This window comes from Ornithodoros turicata, chromosome 3, assembly GCF_037126465.1.
Source record: "Ornithodoros turicata isolate Travis chromosome 3, ASM3712646v1, whole genome shotgun sequence".
NCBI lineage: Eukaryota > Metazoa > Arthropoda > Arachnida > Ixodida > Argasidae > Ornithodoros > Ornithodoros turicata.
The window spans coordinates 47,042,008-47,061,104 of NC_088203.1; the positions used below are offsets into that span (position 1 = coordinate 47,042,008).

At 43.8% G+C, this 19,097-nt stretch overlaps 1 protein-coding gene across 2 annotated transcripts in view; it reads right to left on the reverse strand.

The window, feature by feature from the left end:
* The window catches only part of LOC135387008 (uncharacterized), a 304,499-nt gene that overhangs the window by 218,349 nt on the left and 67,053 nt on the right, over nt 1–19,097 (reverse strand). For both annotated transcript variants that reach the window (XM_064616448.1, XM_064616447.1), the window contains exons 5-6: nt 18,917–19,040; nt 13,239–13,305 (exon numbers count right to left, since the gene is read on the reverse strand). In XM_064616448.1, coding sequence (XP_064472518.1) covers nt 13,239–13,305; nt 18,917–19,040 — 191 coding nt within the window. The remainder of the gene's footprint in view (nt 1–13,238; nt 13,306–18,916; nt 19,041–19,097) is intronic.

The window sequence follows — 19,097 nt, forward strand, 5'->3', positions numbered from 1 at the left end:
ACCATGATTGATCGCTTCACCCGTTGGCCCGAGGCGACTCCCATGCTAGATGCCACTGCGCACTCCGTCGCCGCAGCCTTCCTAGACGCCTGGGTTTCCCGCTTCGGCGCGCCACTTAGTGTCACAACGGATCGCGGCGGGCAGTTTTGCAGCTCTCTTTTCACCAGCCTGTTGCGTTCCCTTGGTACCATTCATCACACAACAACGGCCTACCACCCTTCTTCCAATGGCATGGTGGAAAGATTCCATCGCTCGCTGAAGTCGGCGCTCATGGCCACTGGCACCCCTCCTCTGTGGTTTGTACGGTTACCCCTTGTCCTCCTTGGCCTCCGTACGGTTTTTAAGGACGATATGGGTTGCTCCCCGGCAGAGATGGTATACGGAACACCGCTGCGTCTGCCTGGTGAGCTGGTCGCATCCCCGTCACACTCTTCAGACCTTGATCCTCAGCTCTTCGTCGACCGCCTGAGACATGCTATGCGGGCCTTGCGCCCTTCACCGCCACGATGTCCCTCCGCCCGACCACAGTATATGCCACCCGGCCTTGGCACCTGTACGCACGTTTATGTCCGGCGTGACGCCGTCCGCAGACCTCTGGAGCCACACTACGACGGCCCTTTCCCTGTTCTATCACGCACTTCGAAGACTATTTCCATCGACCGCAACGGTAAACGGGACACACTGTCTTTGGACCGGGTTAAGCCGGCGCACATTGCCCCTACAGCCCCTCCTGCCAGCACCACCGCTACCCAAACTACTACTCTTTCCGCCGCATCCGGGCGCCGCCGGGTACGCTTCAACGTTCCGTGACCATCTTCCCGGCCTCGTCACTGAGGGGGGAACCTGTGGCCAAGGAAGTCGATAACGAGGAAGCGCGGGAGCATGCGCTGGGCTCAGCTCCTGCCACGCCATTAAACACTTCTTTCCTGTTCTCTGAGATCGACGGTTGTCCATTCCCTGTCTCTCGTAGCCTATGCTACAGTTTGCCTGGTGGGCACTTTTGGGCATGATTTTGGGCTTGCTCGCTTGCTTGTGATTGCATGTGGTGGTTGTGCATTTGAACATGGTGTTGCAGTGAGCTCTGGGGCTTTGTGTTGGACGGTCTGATTCGTGCTTGGGATACTGTCCAGTTCTTGTATAATATCCGGCATACATTTTTCTGTAACGTCGACTTACAATGGGACCCGTTTTACAGGTGTAAGCATGGCTGAAATTTTGCGACGTGAAGCTGCAGAGCGGTTCTGTTTCCTCGGCACGTTAGGTGGCTCTATGCACAACGCTACGCACAGGCTACACTTTCACACACAGGAAGGCTCAAGTGGGATGCAATCCCGACACTGAAGCGCTCTTCACATAGGGCTGGTAAGTATGGGGCCAACAAGAACATCGAACTGAGTAATATTACTCAGTTTGATGTTTTTGTTGGCCCCATCCTGTTCCCATCATCGTATGTGCATGACTTCAAAAGGCGTCACCATATCATATCTGTGCCCAGCAGGCCCGTCCGTGATAAAACTGCAGGAACAGAAAGTGATACAGGGAGCACTGGGTCGCCACGCTTACCCCTTGAGGATCACCCCCATCACCATGATAGTAGAGGCACACTGAGATAAGAAAGTACCATAACCTGAAGTTAACAGTGCGTCAACTTCCATTACACAATAGGAAATGGGACAGATGTCTCAAAATCCAGCAGATGACTGGTCGTCGTGACGAACGAATCGTCCCTTCACGGCCACTGCTAGAGATGTTCGGTGTTCCCTGTGCTCTCCGTACACGTGTGCAATTCTATCCGAAACTCAGCACGTCAGGGTACAACTTACCTAAAGGCTCAAAAGCGAAAGGGAGCTCGCGTTACGTCTGACGCTTTTTTCCGTCACTCGAAGCTGCTGGGGCAGCATGAACTCATGTATCACGGGCGACTCGCCCTTCTCTTGCATATTGTATGCTCCTTTTAATGAACTGAACCAAACATGCTGCAGTTGACGATGCCTGACAAGTGCCACCACAACCACCAACCCAAGCTGCAGGTATGTCCGCCTATTGAGTTGATTTCTTGTCACAATTACTGCAATCCGTAACTTCCCTTTGTCATCATTCCTAGGCACGAGTGTTACGTAAATGAGCCAGACGGACCGAGGCTCCTAGTGACCATCTCCAACAATCTTTAATCAGCAAGTGACCAGAACCCAAATACCCGAGCCAGGAGGCGCGCGCTCATTTGGATTCCATGCACCTGGAGGCCCATCGTCCTCCTCTAAGTGACGCAACAACGGGTGAACAATGCCTCCTTTAGCAGCATGTGACGCAATACGAGGCAGCACCCATGGATCAAGCTGCAAGAGCTGCGGCGAAAGGTGGACAGCCTCCGGTCGTGCAACGAAAAACTCCAGAAGTCTACAGCAACGTCAGCAATCAAGAACAACACGTGAACTAGTGCTGGTGTAGTGTCTGAGCGTGAGCTGGTGCAGAGTCTGAAAGAACTTTGCTGCACTTGTTAACGCCTGTGAAGGAGCTATTGAGTGTAATGTTGACGGGCTCCTTACTGCCCAAGGGTTCAGGTAAGCTCTCGGGAAATCTTAGATATGGTCGAACGAAACAGGTCAACTTTGTGTTCTCCGTCAGTGTAAACCAAGTATACTTCTGTGGGAAATATGGACAATCTGACATTGGGAAACTATTAGTGCTTTTTCACGACTTTCCATCCTGTATTAATTCCTGTGAAGAAGCTTCCAAGTGAAATGTTGAGAAGTTCCTTACGGCCCAATGGGTCAACTCTAAGCTCTCGGAAATCATAGATACGGTCCTACCAATGCGTTAACTTTGTATTCTCCGTCAACGTATGCGGATTTACTCAATATTTTTGTTCGACTGCGGTTGTGTTGGTACGCAAGAGCAAAAAAATGCATAGTTGAAGGACAGTGCAGTGTATTTGAGGGCAGCACATATTCGAGACACCCCAGTGAGCTTTGCAATTTATGGAAGTGAAATTAAGTTATTTAAGGAAAACAGTTCAAAATGCATGGCGCCTACCGGTCGTGCTAGCGTACGTTTCACCGAACACACAGGTGTACAAGGAGAAGCAAGCTTTTCGTTTTGTCCCTAATTCTTGGGGATGCACTACCTTGTAATGCATTACATTTCGCGAACAGGTATTGAGCAATGTAATGTCATTACATTTTGACTGAGTAATGTTTCGTGGGATTACTCATTACTTGGTTTGAATGTTCTAGCATTGCCTAAAACCAACAGTTAAAAAATTGTGCCGCGTCGAAGCACGGAAAATCCCGGTTTTTCCAACCCGTCCTTGCAATAATCCGGAGCCCGATTTTAAACCTGTCGTTTTTCGCATAACGCGCGGTAAATATATCACTTCACCCACGAGCTATTGCGCGAGCCCACCACAGTGGCTTTGGTGCGCGCGAACTTTAAATATAACGACAACGCTTGCTATGTCAGGGTTCAAGATCAGGGACTTCGACGACAACCAAGCGCGGAGTCTTATCCAGTCGACCAATATGCCCCCTGATGGTGCCATCATGCTTTTTTCTTCTGCAAAGCTTTTCAACCAAAAGAGAATGAATACAAAAAAAAACAAAAAAAATACGTAATTTGGCTCATTCGGTTAGCAGACGCTCAGTGGCTGCTAACTCTGTTGCGGGCATATGTGCCGTAACTGTTTTGCCTTCGTGGCTATGTAACCCACTGTAACCTGAGCCACCATTTGGACATCGTCTCGGTCGCCCGTTACGCGGTGCCTCTCTGAAGTGAAAGGTGCCCTCATTGCCATGCTCCACCGTTAACCGGAGACACCATTTGGACACCGTCTCGGCCACGTATTTCCAAACCCGCTCCTGTACAACAGATCGCCGCCGCCTCCAGTTAGCGCGCCGCGGCGTCGTACTGTGTATTCCGGCGGAGGCAAAAAACCCTGAAATGTCATTGCGCCGCTATATTTCTCTGATGCTATATTTGTGTTCGGAGGTTCGGAGCGTGTTACTGGATGGCTAATGAGTGAGAAGTAGATGATAGATGTGTTTAGGTGTCTTTGGATGACGATAAGCAATGTACAAGTTCTTCGAACATTTATGTGCCTTGCTTTTGATAACGGGAGACCACGGATAGTCAACGTTTTCAGTGAAAGTGACGTTGTGCTGCTCCTTCGTGTCTCCGGTTTGCGATGGCATGAATGCCCATTGTCCTTCAAATTATATTTTGAGAAACATAATGCGAACAGTGAAAAAACGAAGAATTTAGGTTAAAGCTTTGTTGTGTTTAAGCACCATCGATCGACTGTGTAGCAATAAGAGAAATACGCTTGTCAATCGCGTCGTAGCGTTCTTTACTGCAGTTATTCATAGTGACCGCTCTCTGTGGAGTTGTTGATGGGGAACGCTGGAATTCAATTATTAAAGAAATAAACCGTCGTCGAATTATGACGTGGTCATGGCGTACCTGCAAAAACACCAAGACGTAGTGCATGTACTAAAGTCTGTACGTAGTGACGTAAGCACGACACTTAAGTGTGTACAGATACATTTCGAAGAGCCTGCAGATTACCTTTAGTGCCCTGATATGCAGAAAAAAGAAATACTTGTTCAGAGGTTCCAGGAAGCGGGGCAAACGGTCGCAATTGCTGAAGTTCATCACATAAATCAGTAGCAAATATTGAACAAAAAATGAGCGTTTGCACCACACTTTTGTAACGCAACCATTTAGACACCCAGCCGGCAGGCGTTTTCTGCAAACCACGGCCACGAGAGCCGCCCGTCAGTATACCCGCACGGTCCGTACGTACCATGTCCGACATAAATGTTTTCTCGCGCTTATGGAAAAGTAATTTTTTACTTTTTCTCTATGTTTTGCTTTGCATTTCGAGCTATCATCTGCATACCTTTTTAGTGTTGCCCGTCGACCGCTTCATTTTCAGAATTCGCATCGAAATCACCAAACTTTGAACAAAGTTCAAACTTTGAGATGAAATGTAACAAACACTACTGCGAATTGAATCTTCAAAATAAATTAACTTATGGTATTGAAAGTGGTTAACATGCTCAATTTTTCTTGGATTTCTCATTCATTTGCAAAGTGCCCTTAGCGATGCCCAAAGTGGGACGAAGTAGCCTGGCGAACGGGGTCCGTTTGACTCGTCAAATGCGCAACGAGCGGGAATATTTTAACCTTGACACATTATTTGAACCCTGCTCTCTCGTTCTGCACCACAAACACCTGTCCAGCTGCAATATTCTGCCCACTAGTCTACTTACTTCCCGGTATGATTTACGTCATTCTTACAAACTTTGACCCCGCGTAAATCTTGAGCGGGCAAATATTTTAGAGTAAATCTCGGAGACGTGCCCTTTCCTGTCGTAAGGAATGCTTGGTAATTTTTTGAACCAAAACTGCGCGGGGTCGAGCGCACCCATTGGATCATTTCGCCTGGAATGACCCTACTGTAATGGCAAAATGGGGTGACAGGCAAATAGGATGAGAGGCAATAGGGTGAGCGGCAAAATAGGGTTGGAGGGTGTGTGCAATAAATGAAAAGGCTTCCGTACCAAAGCAAATGTACAGGTACGATGATATGCATGTAGACCAAGCAAGTAAGCCACTCTGCAACATACAGGGATTTCATGGAAAGGACACAGCTGTGCAACATTACAATATCAGTCTGTCAGCATTTTAGATTGTGGAAGCTGGGATACGTTCGGAAACAATGTGAAGTGACGAAGACAGGGAACTTGCGAAATGAACAGAGATGACACATTAGTCATCTGACATGAATAAGTTATGCCTTTTTTGTTTTTTTCATAGCACGGTAGCGTATGCTGTTTTTTACAGGGCTGCAGTGCTCTTGGAACAAACACAGCATCCTGTGGCACTTAAACCTCAATTTACATGTATACGTGGATGTGATGTAAGCAAGTAGTGTCATGATGGTTTGAGTATGATCAAGATGAGATCAAGTGAGTGTGTGAACACCGGTATTGGATTTTTTTTAGTGAATCCATACGCAGTCTACATATTCGCTGTCAGAGCGCCATATGTGCTCTGCAGTTCCGGGCCGAAACTACGACTTACATATTGACTACGACTACATTGTCAGCAACACTTTCACCTAGGAAAACCCTTCGTTGCCGTCTGCTCCAGATCAGCTGTAACGTCTTTTCGTTGGCCGCTCTTCTTGGTCTTGTCTTGCGCCCCAAGCAGTGGGCTGTCACTGCTGCTCTCCTCGGTTTTCTCCGAGTCTCAGAGCACGTGAACTGCATGTAACGTTGTTCTAGTGTCTCTTTCCTTCTTTCTTCCTTGCGTTTTCCTTTTCCTTTTCCTTCTTTTTCTTTGCCGTTTCTTTTTCTTTTTTTGGCATAGCAAGCCGGCTCTTCGCCTGACTAACTTTTCGTATCTATTTCCTTAATAAACATACCCCCATCCCTCTACGCCTTGACCAGTAAACGTGTGGACCTAGAGGTTTGTTTGCCCACTGTATCACTTCACTCCTGGATAATAATAACCTGAGCACGGATTTACATGAACATATACGTATGTTCGTGTTCCTCATGCTCAAGCTTGTTTCGTCGACCACCTAGACCGCGTTTACGCTAGTTTATCGATTAGAAACGCCTTAGCTCCACGATTTATATCTTTGGCGCAAGTATCCTCTGCTGTGTTTTGCAGAACGAATGCGGCTTTATTTTACTGTATTATCCCTAACAAAATACTCACCTAGAAAAAAAAGGAGTTTGGTGCATTACTTTTGTACCACAAACAATGCAAAACAGTGCACATATTAAGGATTTTTAGTGCATAGTTGCATGCATATTTTAACAGTGTTCAGTGCACATTGAGTCATGCTCCAATAATAACAACAAGGATCAGTGTTAGGGTAACTCATTATTGTAAAGCTACCTTTCTTTATTCAGAGAGCTGACAAGAAGCTGACTACATTGCGGGTCCCCCCTATACTTTTAAACCTAACTCGTCGCTTTTGAGTTCCGGTAACTTCTTGAAGAACTTGTTCCTTTTTTAGGTTATTTTGTCAAAGTAACTTGGGGTAAGTTCAAGTTCCTTTTGAGCCACAACATTCCCACAAGAAGAAAATCCCTGCGAATCCCTGTCTTGTATAGTATTTCCTACATGATTCACAACGGACAGCAGAAGTGATGCTGATAATGTGACCAAAACAACCAGCGAGACAAAGTACAACATGACGTAATGCACTAAACGCAAGCACCCCTCAGTGTTTGATGAATTCCTTGCTACTGAGTGTGGTATATCAGAAGGAAAATCAAGAGGGAAGCTCAGCAGAATTAATTCACGTGAAATGCATGCAAAAGGGCATGCAGGTTCACATGGAGAGTGACAAAGGGCTGACTGTGGAATGTGCAGCGGAAGTGACGCTGCGAAGATATACAGGCAGATCCGAAATTAAAGACACATGAGATACAAAGCGAAAATCTAACTGACAGACTGTAGTTAACATCACAAATGGCCATTAAACTTCATCTTTGAATATCCATTGTGGAATGTACCGTGGGGGCATGTGCTAAGGCAGAAAATCAAGTAATGTCTTATAGAACTACACAATAATTAACTGATAAAAAAATTGAACATATCTCTCCTAACAAGAAAAAGTATGAACGTCATTCCTGACTGTGAGGTGAGTAACGCAGCATGTTTCATAATGTCATCGTGCTATGTACCTATAGTACAGTCTTGTGTTGTCCTCTTCGAATTGTGTGTTCCTCAAACTCAAGGAAATGTTACCTCTTTCTAGGGTTCTGGTCTTTGCTGGTAGCCTTTCATTCTGTTTTATTTTGTTGCTATTTGGTACACTTGCTGTATTTGAACATACCAATGTTTGTGCATATTATGCATGCTATTTCTCCTGATCGTTGCCACAATTACCTGCTTGGAGTCAGAAGTATTGAATAAAAACACTGATCAGGAGAAAAGCTCAGTAGATTCGTTGTTGTAGTACACCGTACAGTTCTTCAAAACTAATAGTTACGTAAAGATAATGCAGTGTCTCCACTTATAACTAGTGTACATCAGTTTTATGTCAACATGAAAGAGGCCAACAAGTATCAGCAAAGAAGTCTAAGCAGAAAGAAAAGGACATCATGTGAAGGTATTAACAGGTCTCCATTTTACAGCGAATCATAAGTTGGAAAATACAACCCGAATCACACATCCTCCCGAACCCGAAAAGTTAGGGTGCACAGGTGTCCATACACACAGAAGTGTTATGTTTTGTGCATGTACTATGTAAAAACTTCGGTAGATACAGTACGTCTTGCTGTTTTTGGAATGTGCCATGACCATGTCATAATTCGACGACGGTTTATATCTTTAATGACTTAATTCCAATGTTCCTCGTAAACAGCTTCAGAGAGTGTGGTCGCTATGAAGAATCGCAGTAAAGAACGTTACGACGGGATTGGCAAGCGTTATTTTTCATACTGCTACACTCCATCGAAGGTGACACACAATAAAGCTCCCCAGACAAGCACGGCAAATGTCCAAACAATATCCGGAGAGTGCCGAAGCGGGCATTCCATGTGAGGGCCGCAAAAATATATCAAAAGAATGTTCGAAGATTGCCCAAGAAGGGATTTCGAGTAGCATCCGCAAAGATATGTCCAAAAAATGCACCGAGTACACCGCAGTCGGGCCTTTCACTCCTCTGGGGGAGGAAATGTTCAAGGCCAAGTGTGGTTCGCGCTGGCAGTAGTCACATGACACTCTTCGAGCCAGAAGACGAATGGCGAAGTTGCCTGTTTTGCGATGAAGCAGGAAGCCCAGTCAAGACGCAGTTCAGTTAGTTGAAAGTGATGTGAAACCGCGGGAGTAGACGCGGCTGCTGGACTGCTTCGACGCAAGATTTCTTCTTTCGTAAAAGTAAGCATGCTATACGATACCGTATACGTAATGAACTAGTATGGGGCCTTAGAAAGCAAATGCAGGCTATTTACGTAATGGCGTGACCACATTGTTCAGAGTGCAACTTTTTAAACAATCTTGTCCCGCTTGGATTGCTTATACAAATGATATCGGAGAAATACTGGGTCTTTATGAGGCAAAATCATTGGAGGTTTACGCCTGGGTAATAATGTGGTAACTAACACAGAAGATAATTGCGTTCCCTGATTGAATGCGATCGATGTGAATTGGAGACGCACAACGTACGCACTATACACGAGCGCGAGCGCTGTTTGGATTAGAGATCTCCAGTACACCCATGACGCGTGTTGTAGTGTGGTCTGTGTGGCGACAATAGCAAGTTAATCCCCAAATATACCTCTCTTGTAGACCCCCGAGAAGTAAACGCTTTGGAGATAGAGAGCGTCATCCAGTCCTACCTATGACATGCAACTCGAGCGTAATTGGAAGTTTGTAATTTTTGTCGATTACCACAGTAAATAAAGCTTGCCAGAGCATTACACACTGACTCAGGAATTGACTGACGCTTTCTTTATTAGACTCATATTTGTCCTCATGTGTGCACGTCTGCGTGGGGATCGAAGAAATGCAGTGTAATTTCACACGGATGTGCGAAATGTCTGGAACTTGCATACAGTACACTAGATATATAAAGTTTTGGAGCACCGTCTGATGGAGTGGACACATCAAATAATCGTAGGTGCATTAAGGGTCATTAATATCCAAGTGATACATTCTTGGGCTATTCCTGGGAATGTCCAAGAGGGTACCACGAGGACATGCATGTGCCTACCCAGGGAGATTTCTGGAATGCAGGTGGGATATTGAATATCCATAGAGGAATATCCCTGGGACGTTTGTGGGATGACATTTTGTTGTCTGGGTCTAGCCTATATTTCGTTTTTCACTCTTCGCGCTTTGTTTCTCAAAATAGTTTGAACGACAATCGGCATTCATGCCTTCGCAAACTAGAGACACACCAGGGGAAGCAGCAGCACATCGTCACTTTCACTGACTATCCATGTTGTCACGTTCTCAAAAGCAAGGCACATAAATGTTCGAAGAACTTGTACATTGCTTATCGTCATCCAAAGACACCAAAACACATCTATATACCATTTACTTTTCACTCATTAACTGTCCTGTCGTCCACACGCTCCGACCACAAACACTGAAACATAGCAACTAGCAACATAGCACAGCAGCCGCCATGTTCAGGGTTTCCGATCTGTTGTACAGGTGCGGATTTGGGAATACGCGTTTCGGCCGCCCCTTATGCTGTGCCTCTCCGACATGTAAGGTGCGAGAATTTCAGTTGTGCTTGGTGGAGCGTGGCAGTGAGTGGCTTCCACATGCTACAGTGTTTTTGCCACATTGCATCGCATGCGCATCATATAGCATAGCATATATCTGGATATAATCACATGTACGTCTATGTATGCTTACGTCGCTTTAAGCTGTCCCATTAAACGTGTGTTGAGATCGCAATAGTAACCAACAGTTACTGAAAAAAACAAAAAAGAAGACACCCGGAGTGGACACTGCAGAGTTGCCATCAGACTGCGATCCTTATTGTGACGGGGCTCATTATTTCATTCCCACATCACCACCAGCAAAGGGGCACCGTATCGCCCCTGGCGATGAAGCTCCTCATTCATCATCTCACAATAAAGTTGTTGTTGTTCCTACAATTTTTTATCTAGGGAGGAATAGTAAGAAAACAAGAATGAGTGGCTGCTAGTACTAGAAAGTGTAGAGCAGATTGGCTGAAGCCGGTTGTGGCAGAATGCAGTCCTCGTCTTCTCGGTGTTCTTTCATTGCCGATCGCTAATATCCGGAGGCAAATGTAACAAAGATCATGTACGAATGCGTCGTTCGTCCGGAGGCCATATTTGGTGAAAGGTAAGATAACTAGTCTGATATCGTATCCCGTAAAATGAAAGCGACAATGCGCTCGTCCGAACGCCGACGTGGGCACAGTGACAAATTAAACAACTGGACCTAAGTGTTGTAGCGTTCCGAACGGAACCATAGGCACCGTTCCAATCTATCCTTTATTCGTTAATCTCTTCATCTTTTAAGTTTAAGTAAAAATATTCGCTGTAGTGAAAGGCGAAAGGGTGACTTACTTGCTACATATTTTATTTTTATTTGGGTACTATGGCTACTTGTTTGTACGAAATATGCACAAGTACACTACCGTCGAAAGCACGAAAAACATGTGACACTAGACAATAAAATATGCATAAATGAAGATAAAATTCAGAAAGCTGTGACATAAGAAGGAGCGAAAAAGACGCTACGGCTGCATGATCTTTATATTTTCCTCAACCAAGAAGGGAAGGTTTTACGGACGTAAGTTCACTATTCAACACAAGCGTCACTCTACTATTTCCTTTCAGTTGAACCTATGCGGCCATAGCACAGACAACGATTTTGAAACATGCGCGCTCATATTAGAATTAGGTAAAAACAGAGATATTAAACGGAACAACCAAGAACCATGTTTTATTTCAATTAAATTTTATTTTATTTTATTTGTTATTTATTAAAGTGAATACTAATTATTTTATTTCAGTTAAAATCATTGCATCTGTATGCACGGGCTCCCTTCATTCATACGTCATTCTTTTTATTTATTTATTTATTTCCACATTGAGCTGCCACAAACAGTTGTTAGGCCTTTGATACATACATAAGAAAGAAGAGAGATATACAAATACAAATGGCAAACAAACCATCTAGTGGTAAGCGAAGAAATTAAACGCTACAGAAATGCAACATGCGCTTGAGGGTGATACCTGAATTGATATTAAAAATGTCTAGGTGACTGTTTCTCATTACTTACACATTAAAAGTCATCTCCATGCTTGATATTGGGCAGGATTTGTCTAGAACAGTGGGATAAAATTGACGAACGGTGCGCGCATTTGCCTCGGCGGAGCATGCAAATTTACAAAACTAAGCAGCAAGGAAGAGTCCACTTATCCGTGAATAAGCCTGCTTAAGAACATTACGTCGGGGCATATCCTCCTGCACTCAGGGAACTGAATGCAAAGTCTGCATAACATAATACCACACATATAATAGAACTTACGATAGTAAAATCTATCGTGCACCAATCTAACAAACTTTCTTTGAACGCGTTCTGCGCTCGATGATAAAGTTGATGAAACCGAATTCCAGACAACAGATGGGAATTCTGATTTGCTTCGGAATAGGGAAAAATGAAGTTTGACTATACAAGGAACATCTGAAAGTTGTCTAGCCACACGATACACCATTACATTGACGCCTCCTTGAAAAAATAATAATTTGAGTTTTCTTTGGGTTAAGCTCCAGACCATTTACAGCGCACCAGTTTACATTCATTCATCAAATTCTAACCTAACGCCAACTGTAACCATTCTTTCGTATGGATATATACTTTCTTAGTACCCAAGCTCCCCATACATACGCACTTTTCCGTGTAATAACTTTCCATATTGTCTACGGGCTTGATCCGTCCTCCGTCAGACGAAGTCGTGGTCTCCTCTCACCCCCCCCCTTTTTTTTTTCACATACACCACGGTATGCCATTTCTGGAGCCCTGTTATATTAATTCCTTTTCTTGACCTTGCCTGGCATTCTTTTTCTACGTGCTTCCACATGGCCGTTTGGCTTTCAGAGTTTACGCTCTTTTTGTGTTGCGTTTCTATCACTCTTGCCATCTCTACTCTTCTGACTCACGTGCCCATAACGGGTGGTACATATACCCAGCTTTCCAGACAGCCTCACACCCAGCGCTTTTGCAGCCAGCACAAGTCAGAGATGAGGAAAGCGACACCAGGGAGCACACGACTCCTGTGCTTTCGTTCTCTCCTGGCTTATGCGGTAAATCGTTTTCAACGTACTCCGTCGGTTAGATGGCGCTGCGCTTTCAATATGGCGCCGTCCAACAGTGTATCGATTTCACCTCCTCATAATTTTTGTACGTGATGAGATGCAGTCCACTGCATGAAAGCTTGTATCATAATAAACATAGTGCATTCAATGCATTATCATTGTATCTACGATTTTGTGAAGAAGACTTGTAATGGAAAATACATTTTAGCCGATCGCCAACGGCTGCAATCATGCAAGTGCTCATAGAAACTGGAAAATCATAAGAATAAATATTATTTGATACAGGTAAGTATCAAAAACATTAACTGGATAACAAGTAAACCCTTGTGATGAATTGCATATCGTCCTCAATACCGTACATACAAAAGTATACCTATTTTCCATGGAATATATTTCACCAACTACAAACATACCCATCGTGAAGAATTTTTCGTGTTCTTGTATCTCCTCCATGAGCCCATTATAAGTCTTGTCTGCTTCCTGCGTGATACACAAGGTTATATTTTCAGCCGTTTATTGCATATAAGCACATTGTCTTTTACAAATGTTCTCAATATGGTGTTAGTTCCACGAGGAAAACCCCCAAGGGAACAAAAACATCCGCACACGCACGCAAATCTCCCTTTTTTGTTTCCTAGTCTCGGTGGGTTTGGTCATGGATCTATGCCACCAGCTCGCTTGATTTGTATCTATTTCATCATTCCTGTTAATCATTTAGCAGCAAGTGTCTAAGCACAAAACCTTGTGCGTCATGCAAATATTCCAGTGCGTCGCTGTTAAAGTAAAAGACCGACGAATATGAATAACTACAGAACTAACTATTTATTAATAACTGACGGCTTGACGTCGCGAGATAATCTGATCATGAGCGGCGCCACAGTGGTCGGGTCTATGGATTAATTTTGCCCACCTGAGGGTTCTTTAATGTGCGCCGAATCTCGACACATGCCGTGCACACATTTAGCGTCCTTCGCGGAAAACGACCTGTCTGAGCACCTTCCTACTCTTCCACGAAATGTCCGCCGTCCTTGGCCGGGTTTGAACCCGCGGTCTTGGGATCAGGAAGCGGACACGTTACCGATTGAGCCACCGAGGCCGCCACTACAGAACTACAGAACTGTACTTTTAGTAGTGACGAGCTTTAAAGAGTGAAGCCAATTAGTCTAGAGATATGTTTAGACTAGTGGCATGGACGTCCGGAGAGCGTAAAACGTATTACATCATGAAGGTAAGAGCGGTAGTGTGTTGTGGAAGGTTGAGCAAGGGCACGTTTCTCCTCCGTTTTCATATGAGTTTTTAAGAATTCATCCATAAATCTTCCATGAAGCTTCCGAATTATTCGTGCTAGTAAGAGAATCATGTAGCCTCGGAAGCAAGTAGCACGGATATCTCTGGATAGCACGGATATTGAGACCAAGACAGCTGGGACCGCATGGGCTCTGTAGCTTCAAAAATTGTTGCATTCAGACATCTGAACGGGGCAACTTACGTCCCCATTATTTTTCAAGCAACTTCTAAAACGTACAAACGCGCTCATAAAATGGCACTGCGAACAGGGGCGGATCTAGGATTTTTTTTTTGAAAGCGAGGTCTGGCACTGGACAGTGTGCTACATACAGTACCCAGGATATATTAAACAGTATGAAAGTAGAGAAATTGAGGCGGGGGTCAGGACGTCCTGACCCCCCCCCCATTTAGAGCCGCGACTGACTGCAATTGCGCTAGATTGGAACACAATAGATGCAACGAAATGAAGGACATAAATTTGGCAGTCATTTAAACGAAATTAATATCAGGACGGTGTTTATAATGCGCGAATAATAAGCTTTTGCTGAAAATTCGCCCTGACCAAAACATATTTACCACTTCCGAAAGTTTCGAAAGCCGGCACTCATCGAGACAAGTCATTAGCAATCGTAATGGATACATTATGTTAATAGTAGTGACTGAACCAATGTGACGGGTGCTAATAGGTAACTGGGCAACGGAGCCCTGTGCGGCTCTATGTAACTATTTTTTTTTATTTACTTGTTCAGGGGTACAAAGTTTGGGTCAGTTTGTACAGGTAGAGGTCCCATAGTTAATGCTAGTTCTGGAACCTCAAGTTATTAATTTATTTTGTTAGCAGCTTTATATGGTAAATGTATGTCTTAGGTAGGTCAAATGCAAAAAGCAAACAAATATACACTGTAATGCATATTAATGTACAGTACATACAATGGGAATAGTTAAAATACGATAGTAGAAGTATACTGTATACATTGTCATATATGTGGATCCATTATACATACAGATAACATACATATACATAAATGTATACAGGGTTTCTCAGTTAAATCCCGGGCTAAATAATTCGCGAACGGGTGCACCAACCGAAGAACTTTGTTTTTTACAAGTATCTGTCCGATACCACCCATAGGCTGCGCACCGTGTGAATGAGTGCGAGGGGCTCATTATTTAAACAAAAATTCAAATGAGTTTCGTGAAAAACATAACTCCTAAAGCTGGGCGCCGTCGGCATTAAAATGGGCACTACCCCTTCTGGGACCTTCAGTGGACACCTTTTAGAGAAAAAAAGTGTTCTAATCGAGGAAGTATTACCTTCTCGATTATTTTTGAGAAGACTGGTAGTATGGCTATTGGTCTGTAGTTGGTTTGGGATAGTTTGTAACCTTTCTTAAATATGGGTATTATATTTGAGATTTTTAGTGCATCCGGGAAGATCCCTGTAGTAAAGATGCCGTTTATTATGTGGGTGATATATGGCGCTGTAGTATGTATACTTTTCTTTACCAATTGGACAGAAATTCCATTGTGGCCTGCTGATTTTGAGTTTTGTAGATTGTTTACGATACTAGTGATTTTCGTGTGGAGTAAGGAAGCATGAAGTAGGGTTGCGGCTCATCGGTTTTATCTCAAGGTGCGTCTGGAGTCTGTGATACTTCACTGTAGCTTGTAAGTTATAGAAGTATTCACTGAGAATGTTTGAGATTGATTTTGTATTATGAGTGATTGTGTTATGTAGGCTTTTCAAGGCGTGGATCTTGTTTGCTCGTGGTTTATTATTCATTGCTTCATTGATGATCCTCCAGGATTTTTTACTATCACCCGTGGCCTGCGAGAAATTATCGTGGAAGTAATCTTGTTGCGCTTTCCGCAATAAGTGAGTGAGAGTGTTCCGATATTTTTTGTATTTTCCAAAGAGCGTTAAGATGTGTTTGTCAGCGCAGACTTTTTTAAATAGGTTGTTTTTGTGTTTTATCGATGTCAATAAGCCTGTCGTTATCCAAGGTTTTTTTTTTTAAGGAGCGATTCGGTATGTGCTTACAGTATGAACATTCTTCTGTTCTTTTCGAAAGATTCCCATTCTTCATCCACCGATTCTTTCCCAATAAGATCCTGCCAACAACAACATCCTGCAGCGGTTGGTAGCGCCGTTGCAAACTTGTCGTAGTCATACCTGATGAACTGATTAGGTCTGATAGAAGCCGTTGGTTCTATATCTGCTGCGGTACACACTGGAAAATGATCACCCATGTCTGAGTATATTATTCCCGATATGAAATTGTCTTCGTGAAATTGTGTTATTATGTGATCTATTACTGTACCGGTTGTACTGCATACGCGTGGGGGAGTTTTTGTCCATTGTGACATGCCGCGGGATGCAACAATGTCAATATAGGTGATGCCATGATTCGACATATTACCTTTAACAATATTGATATTGATATCTCTCATGATAATAACGTTATTTTTCTTTTCACCTAGAGCTGACAAAGCATCTGATCGAAATTCTGGAGGAAATTATCTGTGTTGCCAGATGGCGAACGATGTATAACCCCGATGATAATCGGAGCTGTGGGATAAGGCATGAGTACCTTTAATGTCGGATTTCGCCACATCTCAATAAATAATGATCGCAAAGGTTAGTCGGCAGAGTTAGATCATGTCTTAGTAGGTAGGGGACGTCAACTCTGATGTACAATGCCGCTCCTGCGTGATTATAATCAGGGAAGGGTAACGGTAATGGTAACGGAAACAGAAACGCATACCACGGTCCTCCATTACCGGAAACAGGAACGGAAACGAATTTATCATCCGGTATTGAATTTGGGTACTGGCTATTCCTGTTGTGCGATGACATTTGAGTGACTTTTCATTTTTTGCTTTTGTATTTTAATGACCCCATTCCCTGTAATGCTCTAAATACTACTCGAGAGCATGGGAAGAAAGCGCAAATTGGGTCCCACGGGTGCATCCCTCACTTACCACGCCCCAGTCCTCATAACTCCATGACACCAACGCATGACTATACTCCACCATAGCATGAGGATGCCAACCTAAGACTTTTAGTTACTTATCTTGTACTTTTTTCTTTTCACTGTGGCCATGGCAGTATTATTTACTATTGAGAGTGTCCGCTTATGAATGCGACATTGGATGAAAGTTACGCCCATCTTGAGTTTATGGACTCCGAGTGACTGAAGACTGAAAACATGTTCCTACATATACCATATATATTTTTATCTTGCAACATGTGCGCATCCCGACGACGTAAAATTACTTGTGTAGTGTGTACGCGTGACACCGAAGCAGCACTTGGACAAAGCAGGGTGCTGATAGAGGATCTCCTCCCGCGGTTCCATCCGGTTCCATTACCGGAAACAGTAACGGAAACGAAACGGAAATGAAATTGAAAGGCCGGTAGCAGTAACGAAAATGGAAACGGTAACCAAAATACGTCCGTTACCCTTCCCTGATTATAATTATATCGGTGGAGAAACTCGGTACAACAATTTGAGATGTGGTATGTATTGGTAGATTCACCGTCGTAAAACCAGGTTTCGGAAACAGCGATAAATGAAAATTCATGTTTAATGATGGACATTAGGTCGAGTAGGTGATTGAAGTCAGCCCTACAGCTACGGACGTTGAGGTGAAAAACCGATAGTGAATTTTTGCTGAAGGTTAAGTTCTGGAAAATTTCAGGCAATACTGTGGCCGTTCCTGTGGCTATAGGATCTGATGAGTCAAAAAGAGACAGAAGAGAAAACAGAACGAAAATAATTTGTTTATGAGCGCAAGTTCTGTTGTGGTTCTTATTCTTATGATCGGGCTGTCAACGTTCTTGTGCGATTTGATTTGTCCTTGGTCTGTCCAGAGAAATTGCCATTTATTACACTTCTTCAACTTTATTGCTTCTGAGAACAGCTTTCGATTTTCTGGAGAGAGGTGGTCATTGCCGGTGGCTTGCTGCGGGCAAGCTTATGCAGTCATGTAGTTCAATGTCGTGTAACGTTAGCCGCGCCCTTCTTGCTTTTTCTTGAAAATCGTGTCACATTGTCCTACACACAAAGTGGAGGATAGTGCTAATCGGATATTTTTTGTTTGCACTGGGAATCCTGTGTTCAATGTCCATGCCACGACTGTGAATGTCACAACCAATTTTTGCACCTATCTCACATGTCAGCCGTGCACATTCTTCATCGTGTGTTGTAGGAATTCCACGAATCTCTACACTATGTGTACGAGTGTATTGCTCAAGGTGATTGACTCGGGCATATAGTTCAGCGTATTCAGTCTTCAATTTAGTGTGCAGTTCTGCATTCTCTTTTTGTATAATGTTGCACTTGAAAGTCAATTTTTCGAATACGGTGTTCACAAAGTTCATGCTAGATTTTATATCTTCGAGGCCGTTCGAGAAGGCCTCAATCTTGTTAAGAGGTTTTTTTTTTTCATCTCGTCTAATATCTCAGTACATTGGGCTCTGAGTAGTTCCTTTATATCGTCAATGTTTACTGGTGTATTAGTGCCACTACTGGTCGATCTTGTCTTAGACATTTTCTGAGCTTTACACTACTAGAAAACTGATGCTACTGCTGCAGACAGCTCACTACAGGTATTAGGGGAAATTGAGACTTGAGAGAAGAGGTTAGAAGTATAGCCATTGCGAACCCGCGGAAAACGATAAAGGGAATACGGATAATATGAGTCTTTGTGCTGACGTGTAAAGAAAATTTTTATAACTTCAAAGCTGCTGTATAGCGTATCGGGCTCTGTTCAGAATACGACAACGAACAAAAATACTCACTGCAAGCATATCTCTGTCAATGAAATCGTAGAGGTTGTTCTTGTAGCTCGTAATGAATACTGTCAACGCTTGAGCCCCCATGTTGATGTTGAAATCACACGACAGCACGATCACAGCGAAGAATCTAGACAAAGATGCGAAAGTATGCAGCGTGTAAGCACTACTTGCCCGACACTTTGGG